Source organism: Platichthys flesus, chromosome 13 (assembly GCF_949316205.1).
Source record: "Platichthys flesus chromosome 13, fPlaFle2.1, whole genome shotgun sequence".
NCBI lineage: Eukaryota > Metazoa > Chordata > Actinopteri > Pleuronectiformes > Pleuronectidae > Platichthys > Platichthys flesus.
Genome location: NC_084957.1, coordinates 12,200,506 through 12,212,152, shown reverse-complemented (window position 1 = coordinate 12,212,152; position 11,647 = coordinate 12,200,506). Strand labels below are relative to the sequence as shown.

General features: G+C 37.6%; 2 protein-coding genes across 2 annotated transcripts; one reads left to right on the top strand and one right to left on the bottom strand.

The window, feature by feature from the left end:
- dcaf17 (ddb1 and cul4 associated factor 17) lies at nt 1-5,149 on the bottom strand. Its single transcript, XM_062403436.1, has 14 exons — nt 5,015-5,149; nt 4,810-4,913; nt 4,064-4,154; nt 3,831-3,967; nt 3,646-3,724; nt 3,403-3,492; nt 3,204-3,311; nt 2,909-3,011; nt 2,639-2,781; nt 1,869-1,978; nt 1,627-1,714; nt 1,116-1,199; nt 847-1,002; nt 1-757 (listed from the first exon to the last, which is right to left on the bottom strand). The coding sequence occupies exons 1-14, from the start codon at nt 5,141-5,143 to the stop codon at nt 650-652; spliced, it is 1,530 nt and encodes a 509-aa protein (XP_062259420.1). The 5' UTR covers nt 5,144-5,149; the 3' UTR covers nt 1-649.
- On the top strand, nt 5,100-11,059 carry mettl8 (methyltransferase 8, methylcytidine). Its single transcript, XM_062403438.1, has 10 exons — nt 5,100-5,224; nt 7,839-7,995; nt 8,244-8,335; nt 8,434-8,792; nt 8,933-8,982; nt 9,294-9,354; nt 9,717-9,856; nt 10,202-10,308; nt 10,420-10,485; nt 10,762-11,059. Exons 2-10 carry the CDS (start codon nt 7,844-7,846, stop codon nt 10,914-10,916), a joined length of 1,182 nt encoding a protein of 393 aa, XP_062259422.1. The 5' UTR covers nt 5,100-5,224; nt 7,839-7,843; the 3' UTR covers nt 10,917-11,059.
- The last annotated feature ends 588 nt before the right edge of the window (nt 11,060-11,647 follow it).

Genomic DNA, 11,647 nt, shown 5'->3' with positions numbered 1-11,647 from the left:
TTGTCTCCTTTTATCACTGCTTTTTAATTTGATTGACAGCTGCCTGACATCATAAGCAAACAAGTAACACCAGTGGGAAGACGCTTGGAGAAAAACGCAAAAACGAAATTCTCTCACATTAAACCATCAAAACTGTTGTAGCTTTGGTGGAAAGCCGTCTCTTCTTGTAGAGACCACATCAGTAACCGTACAAGACTGATTGTGAAACATGGTGGGAACTTCAACAAGCTGCAACTGTGGCTTGGCACAAACAATATATGCCAGTTATAAAATCATAGCCAAGTTGCACCAGCTTGTTTGTGGAATACATTGAGTTGTGCGTGTGAAAGCAAGAAGACGATAAATAACATGTCAACAACTTATAAATATATTAATATTTGGAAAACCATCTTGGAAAGACAATACGTATGTATACAGAGCAAGTTTTAACAATATATAATTTTAATTTAAGAAAAAAAGTGTATAAAAACGTTCACTTCACACAGTCCAATGAATACACACAAACAAACAGTTACGCACCGATTCAAAGTGTGAAAAACAGTATTGAGTTAAACTGAAAACTGTTAAAAAAACAACACGTTTGAAACAAATATTTACACAATTTAAAAATTAGCTATTAAATGCTTCCCAGCGGCTTTATTGAGGTCACTTATTTCCTGTTGGCTTTAAGTTTGTAAACATGGCAGCAGAAGTTGGTCTTCTTCTGTTCAATGTGAACAATGGTGTCTTTGTCAAAGAACAACTCGTGCCGATACGTCTAAAAACAAACGATAAGAGCACACGCGTGTAAATTCACATACACAGATCCGTGGAATAACGTTGGTGTGTTCATGTGGAGTTACTCACCTCATCCCAAGGTTCATGCAGATCAATTCTTCGCTGTAGCTGTCCACTTTGGTTGTCATGCAGTCGGATGTGAGCTCTACCTTCTCCATCCTCACCATTAGTGAGCACGACGGCCAAAAGGTCCAGCTCGTCCTCGTATTCCACCAAACGGAAAGTCTGCGAAATCAACCTTCTGTCACCACAAACACCGCGAGGAGTTCTTTGTATATATAGCTATAATATATTTATTTGCAAACAAACTGCGTGAGCAATTTAAAGTATCGTGATACCTCTTGATCTGGGTCATCATCCAGCTGTTGAAATCTTCTCTTCACTGTGCGGCCTGATGAGGTGACAGTGACTTGTGAGGTAGGCTGTTGAACAGTTGAGCACAATTGAGATTCTGTAAATGTGACATTAAGTCCACCTCTACAGTAACATCATCTACTTTGTGCCTCTTTTGTGGGTAGGAGTCATTGCATGGGATTTCCATCCACTGGTACGGTGACAATTATTCTTGTGTCATACGTACACAAGAATAATTCATGATCAAGGTAACGTATGTTTGACGCACACTGTAACTTTTCTAACACGCAAGAGGAAGACTACAAATATCTCAGGATGAAAAAGAGGTGACATGCATGTAAAAGATGCCGACAAAGATGTCAGCTCGGAAAGACAACGAGATTCGAGAGCTTTCCCTGACAAGTGTCCTACTACTGTTGATCTAGAAGACTTCGGGCTGAAATTTCTACAATCTTGATAAAAGAAAGATATCTAGATGAGTAGCATTATACTCACATTGATATTTCGAAGGGTCATCAAAGAGAAGTCCTTTACTACCTTCGACGGCAAACTACTGTTCAGTTCATCAAGGATTTGAAGGACACTGAGGGAAAAATAAATTTTGTGAAAAAACAAACGTCATATGCACCAAACAATATAATATTTTTGGCTGACAAAGGTTGATGTCACACCTAAGCCTAATTTCACTGCCATTACTTTACCAGCATTGCTTTGTAAAGGTTGACTAAAGTACTCACTTGATGGTGGTTGGTCCCACATGGATGATTCTTCCGGAGTCATCAGGATGAAAGAAGATACTGTCATTCTCCAAAGAGTTGCAGCTCATGTTCTGTACTCCATTTGTTGCCTAAAGCCATACATACACAATAAAAGTTAAGAATTAATAACTAATTCCAGACAAAAGCATGAGCAATTCACCTTATTAAAAAGGTAAATTGCATACTATTTAAAAAATAACACCATCAGGATAGTTTTTTTTGACACTGTAATCGTTGCAGTATTTGAAGTTTTCATCACAGGCACATTACATTGATCAGAGCAGAAAGAAAACTGCAGTAAGTTTTCTTTTGGAACCTGTGGCAACTTAAGTATGTGCCAGAGTTTGGACAATATATTCTAAAGCTCTATTAAGAAATCTGAGTGGTATTGTCAAGAGACTGTGGAAATCTAACGTCAAAAAAATAGAAAGAACCAAATTTGATACATGCAGCAAAGATCTGCAAAAAAAGTACTTGGCCCATTCTGTGGGTTTCTGAATTGCGGTTACAGACTTGGTTCCGTCCTGCCTTGTGCAGCAGCTGAATACAGAGGCTGTCAAAAACATCTGTGGCCATTCTTACCGTGACACTTTCAATAGGCTCTGACCAATTTTGTGGCAGTTAATTCTATCATACAAGACTGGGCATGGCTATTACAGTCGAGCATGTGTTCCATTTTATAGTCCAATTACCACAGTTATTGAAATGTGTGAGGGTGATGGTTAATGGTAAGGATTCTTTAAATTTACCATAATATTGTCCTTGAGTGAGCAGATGCGGTGAGTTCCCTTGTGATTTTTATGCGGTGGTGTATAGATGTAGTGCCATGGGTACCCTCCGATCTGGACTCCATTATTCGTGCAGGACACCTCGAAAAGCACAGGAAGACATTCTGTGCAATAAGATAAAAAGAAACTCATGCTTACTTTGTAAAGAAAAACATTTACTCTCAAAGTAGCCAAGGTGCTTCTAACTGAAAAACAAAGACAGCATCAGTTTGAACCGAAAAACGGAGCTACCTGTGATCTTTATGTTTACTGGGATACCAAACGGAGCCTCTCCCACTTTTTTGCCTCCAAGAAGAGAACTGTTCTCTCCAAGCACTAACTTCTCCGTCATGTACTGAGAACAAAGAAATATTCCTCAGTTAAACAGATCTAAGCAGCTACATAAACCAAAACTATGAGTGAATATTCAATAAGTGAATATTCGCAGAGACCTAATCTGTATTCTGGGAGCTATTCTTTATATTTTGATGGAATAAAATATTCACCTAGAAAAACATTGGGTTAGTTTTCACATAAAATGACCAACCTTTTGCACGATGTGTTCAAAGCTGTACAGCTTCACAGATTTGTTGCTGTGAGAAACAGCCAGGACACCTTGAGACAAAACAACATCGGTAACACCATTACCAAATACCTGAAAGAACAAGATTTATATGTCAATAATAATATATCAATCCTACCGACACATTTGAAACATGTAATAAGTTTAAAAAAAATCTGCCTACCTTTCTGTTAATCTCCACAATGCCTACAATCTGCAAGGGGAACACATGAAAGATGGCCAAGTGCAACACTGTATTGTGAGTGATACCTGCCTGTGGAATAACAAAAGGAAAAAGTTGTTTAATCAAATAAATAATTTACAGATTTATAGTTCTACAAGTGTCATTATATTTTTTTTTAGTCCGTAAAATGTGTCATGTCCCTATTAAATTAAGCATAAACCTAAATAAAGAGATTGACCTTACTTGTCTTTCCAAAGGTGTTTCTTTCTTTTGAACAGATTTAACATAAAACGTTTCTTGAGAAACTTCCCAGCCAAGATACCTTTAAAACAGAAAGCAACAGAATGAGGTGAAAATATTGTTGAAAGAACTAGAATGAAAAATAAATGTATTTATCTCCAACAGGAAACTCAGAGCATTGACAATACCTGAACTTATGGTTTGAAGAGAGGTAAACTTGTTGCATCTCTTTCCCCGTTTCAGCTGAGAGGCGATACAGCCAGTTATTGGCTGTCAAAGTCAAGAGACTGGGTTTCTGATCAGAGGGGGAGGCCAAAGATTTGTCCTGTCAAAAAAACACATGAGACAAGAGTCTGAAAGGAGGGTTGTCGAAAAAGGTTCAATGAAAGTTTAGTACTGCATGATTTTTAGTGACACTTACAATTGGGCTCTGACACAGCAGGGCATCTTCAAATTTCTCCAATTTCGACCTTTTAGGCAGTTTGTACAAAACTCGAGGCTCAGAGTGAATACTGCAAACACCGGAGGATTGAATCATCAATGAGCATGATGTGATGCATATACCCAATTTACAAAATAAACCACAGGAATAATTCATGTCTTCAAAAAGTGTTTATTTTCCACCTCTCCGCTAGTTCTCCCTACCAAATTTTGATTATGTCTTCTATTATATTACTATAACATTGAGATGATGTTTGGTTCTGCATAAAACAGTGAATGTCTCTTAGTAATAATAGCTTACGAGCTGATAAACACACTTTTGAATATATTTTGACTGTATTGTTAACTCAAAGAAGATTACTATCAGCTTTTTTCTTGTATTGTTTCTTGTCTTTTCCAGACACAGACGGAGAAATACTTAATTAGTTGGCATAGGTTGACTCAAATCCTTCATTTATGTGTTCAAATACTTTCTAAGTGCATAATCACATAGAAAGGTATGTTATTGTAGGCCGCTAGTATAGTTAATATATTCATTAGCTGCATCTCACAAATAGTTTACAGTATGGTAATAATCTTCAGCATTGTGATTTACTCTGAGATACATTATTCGACTCTGTTTTTGTTTGACTTGTGTTATTTTGAAAGGTTTCGTTCTGAATCTGTAACTGAATGGGATTACTTTACGATGCACATACTTATATTAATTTATGTATCGATACTCACCAACTGTAGCAGTTCTGGTAGTTTTCAAAGTAGATTTTACCATTCTCGTACATTATGGTCGATTTGGAGGTCTTGCTCCACACTTTGATGAAGTCCCTGTTCTCCTACAGAATAAAAACACATTTCGTTAAACAAAGCATGTCAGTAAAGAATCAACTTCGACCAACTGTCCCCTGGTGGTTATTTAAAACAGCCTCTCCATCACCTGGAGGAGGATGTTTCGGAGGATCCTCGTGTTCAGTCTGATCAGGGTCCCAGCATCGGTGACACCGCTCCTCCTCCAGCTCAGCAGCTGCGCGGCGTTCACGGCCCTGTTTCCCCGGCACGGCGCCATCACCAGGTGGCTCTTCAGTCTGCAGGCGAGCGGTCCGGTGACATGTCAGGAGACGGCAGCCAGAGGTGACCCCGAAACCAGGTGAGCGAAGTTTCCTGTCTCGTCTGACAGGTGTTCACTATATGTTTGCAGCGGGTTTAAGGGCTAGCAACAATATGTTTTTAGCTTCATTCGAAAAGACGTACCCAGCTAGCTATATAATGGCCCAGCTTAACCGGAAGCTGCTAGAGTATGATAAACTGGTAAGGTGTTGTCAGCAGCTGTAAGTAAGTGGAGGCTAATTTATCATGTTAAATGATGTGGCTTTATTTAGCAGCTAGCGCCACAATGTTTGTACGGCCGTCTTCTTCTACGAGGGAATTGAACTCACGACATCCTCCGTTGTGAATTGTTGCGCCTCCTCTCCGCCGCCGGTACTACAACTCAGTATTTTTAAAAGATGATTATTGTTAAAATCTTGCCTGCACAATATATTTATTGTATGGGAACACATTTTTTTTAAGAAGATTTTTGTGTTTTTAATCACTCAAATGCACGCAGCCACCAGGTTTGTACCGTAGATAGAGAGAACTCAGCATATCAAAATATTTTCCCTGGGAATATGTCATACAATGAAATTCCTGTTGCTCTTCCACAGAGACACAGGATTGTCATTAAATCATTTGCAGTGCATAATGAAGGAAATCAGGCTCAGGCAACAGACGGACCAGGTTTGAATCATAATACTTAAGGAATATAAAAAAACTGAAAAGCAATAAACACAATTTAGTGTTGTCTTTAAAGCCGTGGCCAGTCATCTCTCTACTACGCAGATATTAAACTGTGTGCACAACTTATTTATAAATATATTCTTCCCACCAGATAATTATCTTGTGCGCACAATAAAGGAACAGCACAGGATAGAGAAATATATAATCTTTTGAGACTTCATTATGTTTAAGCTTTTCCCAGCTCTCTATTTCAAAACTTAGTAACTGATATGGCAACATTTGGGCTGATCTGGGCTTGGTTCCGTATGGGATAAAAGTCATTCCATATTCAGAAGCTTAAAAAAGGCTTTGAAAGGTGGAAATTTGCTTTAAAAATAAACAACATTATTTTATATTTGAGTTTTCCTTCTTCAAATATGCAGGATTGTTTTTACATTATCATTTGGCAAACATATTTTCAGCACTTCGTTGTGTCACTGTTTGGCATCAGTTTGTTTGCCAGGTTTGAAAGCTTGTAAATACTAAACATTGGTGCATGTGTGTTATTTGATAGACGTTTCCTCCTTCAGTCCTCACTTGTCTACCTGAAATATGTGGCCTACATTGTTGTCGGTGAAGAAGCGTCCCTCATCCTTCACATTCGGCCTCACGTGACTCCAACAACTCTTAACTGTTGGTCGAACACCCACCGTAGCACTAACAAAACATTTGCATACAAGGGCATATGATGTCGAATATGCATTTCCACAAAATTCCTCATTATATATTTGGTATCTTTGGTAACATGGAGATTTCCTCTAGAGTGCAAATCAAAGATTTGTGGTCTGGCTTCACAGTATGAGTTTATAATCACTGGCTCACCTCAGTGTGGTAAAAAGGTGTGGGATCCTTATACAGTAAAATAGACGGCCAGGACCATTTATCCTTCAATTATCCCGACCACCTTCCCTCATACAGTGTTTCTCTTCGCACTATTGAAGAGATTTTGTTTTCCATGATTTCTATCTGAAGACCATTCACTCATACAATTATCAATACATACTACATACCATTAATTGACCCTCATGTGTCTGGTAGATGCCATTATATTCCATTCATCATATTCATTTAGTTATGTACTTATTGTGTGTTTTATTTTGTTTACTCAATGCTTTCTATCCAAAGATTGACAACAATAGAGCCGTTTGGAACTAGGTCAGTTTTGAGAGGCGGTGGTCTAGTGGCAGAAACTTGGACTATGGGCAGAAAGGCACCAGATAGGTCAAAAGCATAGGTTACATTTCCCTACCTGCATGAGTGTGCCTGTGCATGTCTGTGCATGTGTTTGGGACTAATAAATGCATCTTTGCTTCTATTTCTGAAAAGTTACACAAATTTAGAAAAGAAGAAAAATCACCATTTCCACAGAACAGTATTCATAATGGAAACAGTGTCTCTGTCGTAACATTTTATTAATCTTTCCTGAACAAAATCCTCCTTGTTATGTGAAAGCCAAAACGATTCAGGATTGTTGATTTGTTGTTTTCAAATAGCAACTCGAGTCACAGCACACGGGGGATGTGACTTACTAATTAAATTTGTTCCCGACAAAACCAAGATCCTAAAAATAAACACAAGACGAAATCTGTATGACGTCTTCATTTTGGACGTCATACAGTGTTTGTTTGCTCATAAAATATATTAAAATTGTTTACTGTGTGGAAGTCCCGTGCTATGTAATGTAATTTCGAGACTTTGTTATTAAGCCTTTTCTAACAGGTTTTGCGTGAATGATTTACATTATTCCTGAAAATAAATCCCATTTTAAACAGAAAACAAATATAAAGATGTTGATGACAATATCCAGCAGCAAAATATCAAAGATAGTATCAAAGATGAAACAATGTTAGCATTAAACAGCTACAGCTCCTGTCAAACTATTAGCTATATAGGTGCACTGGCGAAGCATTGTTAAAGGTTGTTCAACTCTTGCTACATTTTTACAGAATAAATGCTTTCACTGCGGAGCGTCTCTGCGGCCAGTTTGGCTAAAGTTTTCAGAAGATTGTCCACAAGAAGAAAGAGCACAGGAGGAAGACCTTCAGCTCCACTGGGTTCACGGATTCTGACCAATCCTGATGACATCTTTAAGCACAACATGTGGTCAGTGATGTTCTGGTATTGTTTTGTCACCAAACTGTTCTTGCCTGTCAGTGGATTGAAGGGTTTCAGTGTAGCTGTGCCAATAACATTAAGCTGAAATTTAGGCTGCATTTTTATTAAATTTGTAGAAAAAAAATTGTGGATTTTCAATGGTGTAGTTTAGTATTTTGTATACAGAATATATTTGGTTAATGGTCAAATATAAGACAGTGTCTGCATTGGATAAAGGATAATGTTTTACATTTTAGGGATCATGTTCAGTGGACGGAGGAAGACAAAGAAAATGCACGGCAGAAGGCACAAGAAAATTCCTCTGAACATATTCCTTTAAATGAACAAGGTTCGAAGATATTCATGTAAAATATTTCCCCAGATAAATTTTATTTATGTTACATGGCAACAAAATGTTAAACGATCTCTTAAATTCCATCCAATTAGGTAAATTTGACACAGAAGCTGACCGCTACTGGGACGAGTTTTATGAGACGCACCAGAACAAGTTCTTCAAAGATCGCAAGTGGCTGTTTTTAGAGTTCCCAGAACTACTTCCACCAGATAGAGAAAGCCAAGAGGCGACCAAGCGACAGGTTGATCAGCAGACAGAAATCCTGCGACCTTCTGGATCCAGCATCATCCAGCACCTAGAGAGCGGACACCATCAACACAGTGTTCCCATTCCCCATCACAGACACCCCTCTGATTATCAGGCCTGTCTGGGAGGATCGCTAGAACAAAATGAAGACGTCATACAGATTTCTTCTTTCCCTGGACAACATGCATCTTTCAGAATCTTGGAGGTTTTCAAAATTTATACATTCAATTTTCCACATTTTGATAATTTCCTTATCAAAATGTGTTATAGGTGAACCATTAGACCATTAGCTTTGGAATATTTCCTTACACAGAATTATCAACTAGATGTTTTCTCTCGTGACAGGTTGGATGTGGGGCTGGTAACAGTGTTTTTCCCATTGTTAATTCCATAAAGTAAGTAAATATTTTTTTTATTTCCCTATATCAATATATTTCAGTGTCATCAAATCTCAGTATTGTTTCTATTTATAGACAAAAAGCTATTTAAATATACCCATTAACAAAAAGAAAAAAAAAGTTTATTTATTTATCCTAAAATGCAGCAAAACCCTTTCCATTTGTTTTTTCCCAGAGAGATTGCTTAAGATTGCTCACATTTTTTTTCCATCATGGAGTGTGAACTGAGTTTTGAAGCCACAAAATAGCTTCATCAAAGTGTATTAAAGTATATGTTCTGATCTTAAAATCAAGGCTCTTTTTCACAGAGCAAAAGATGCATTTCTATACTGTTGTGACTTCTCTTCACGTGCCGTCCAGATCGTTCAGGTAAGTTACTCTAATATTGCCTAGGATGAATACATTTCATGGTAATACATCCAGTTGTTTTTGCATAATCCTCCTAACTCACAAGCAAACATAGCGGGAAGTAAACAAAATCTCCTTGTCGGAGGTAATAATTAAAGTGAATGCAGTTACTTTGAACGTGAATTTCTTCAAAGTAAACACTTCGGGGGGGGGGCAGGGCAATGGTCAGAGGTCAGAGGTCACAGAGCCAGAGGAATGGTTAAAACATGTCCCGTAGAATATGATAAAGAAGTGATAACAATCCTTATCTTGGCCACAATTTGGAAATGGACCCTGTTAATGACCCTGTTTGGGACGAAGCTAACTTTATTTTCCTCATATAGACCCATCCAGACTATGACGCCTCTGTGTGTCACTCCTTTGTCCATGACGTTCGTGAGGAGACGGCCTCTTTTCCCTTCCCTCCGCAGAGCCTGGATGTTATTCTGGCCGTCTTTGTGCTCTCCTCCATTCATCCGGAGCGGTAGGTGAAGGTAATAACTCAAAGATAGGAGAGATTGACGTCATTTATTTGTTTGTCCCCAACACACCTTCACTCCCTCGCTTTATCTGGATGTTATTACAAAACCCATTGCAAAACTTGTTACAGAGGGCATGGTATCATAGACGTGTGCAGGTGTTTGGTCGACATTAAAATAGATATAACCAACTGCACTGACATGATAAACCTATCACACCAACATTTCAGCTCAATGAATGACAGTACTCACATACATCATATATTGTGTCTTTTAATAGTTAGATCATCAGAAGATACAGAACTATTAATAAATATTATTGTCCCGTTAATTGATTATTTTGTTGACAGATTGCAAGGAGTCGTGAACCGACTCTCTACATACCTGAAACATGGAGGGGTCTTCCTTTTCCGTGACTATGGGAGATATGACCTCTCACAGCTCAGGTTTAAGAAGGGTGAGCCTTCAAGTAATGAAAAAAACAAGTTCGCCTAATTTAATGTGAATTCACTATACTATTTTTACTATTGAATATGCTTAATATTTTCCGCTGCTCTTTTAAAACCAGGACGATGCTTATCAGAACATTTCTACACACGAGGAGATGGAACCTGTGTTTATTTTTTCACAAAAGGTATTATTCTGATTTTCAAGGAGTAAATACTTGGTCACAGGGCCATGGGTACTAAAGAGGACACTTAGATACATTTGGGGTAATTTAAGAATGGGGTGAGTGAGTTTATAAGCTGTATTGATGATTTATTTTAGGAATATATAATGAAAACAATTGTTAGACCTTATTTTGAGTGTCAGTTTTTTCTGGAGGAGGGGGGACTTGATTATTGACGTCAGTGTGCAAAATCCAAGCTACAGCCCTTGTGATTTTTTTAAAATATATATTTCTTTACAGAAGAAATCCATGATTTATTTTCCAACGCTGGACTGGGAGAACTTCAGAATGTGGAGGACAGGCGACTGAAAGTGAACAGAGGAAAGAAAGTTACAATGCACCGGGTTTGGATGCAGAGCAAGTACAGGAAACCACATCCACCTCCGTCATCCTGACCTCCCTCCATGCAGAGTCCTTTTTATAAACTTCACGGTTTATTAATTAAATCCTGATAACTGTATTTTGTTTCTTCAAACGTAGTATGTGTACATCACCTTAACTGTACACAATAAAAGTATTAATCATGCTTTTAAACAAAGCTGTGGGTGATTATTTATATACGGTGAACATTCATGAAAGTGAAATGATTACAATTCACTTAATTATGTTAAGGTGTTGTAATTATTATTGATTTATTTTTGGTCAAGCAAAAACAAAAGAACATTTGGACTGTCAATTTCCTCAAATTTATTAACATGAGTATTCTTATTTCATAATACCGCACTCTTCAGCTAAAAGCTGGTCTAATAACTCAAATGTAAACTTATTTACGTGAGTATTTCCATCGTGCCTTACACTTAGGACAATCCGGGATTTAGTATAAAAGAATTAGCTCAGAAATGAAAATCAACAGAAAAAAGTTTCAAACTCATCAGATTGTTGTTTCTGTCAGATACTTTTTTCTAAATTGTCGAAATGTTGTCATTATCACTAAATCAACATTCTGAAGATGCCTTGCTCTTCACATTATTTGTTTTTTAACATTGTAACACAGACAATTATCCACACCTTTTTATATATAGGTTATCATCAGAACTTTTATGGTGGCCTTCTATAACTTTTCTTGATATGACCAATTAGATTTGTTAATTCATGGGTCTGAAAAGTGACCAGTCCCCAACTTGAG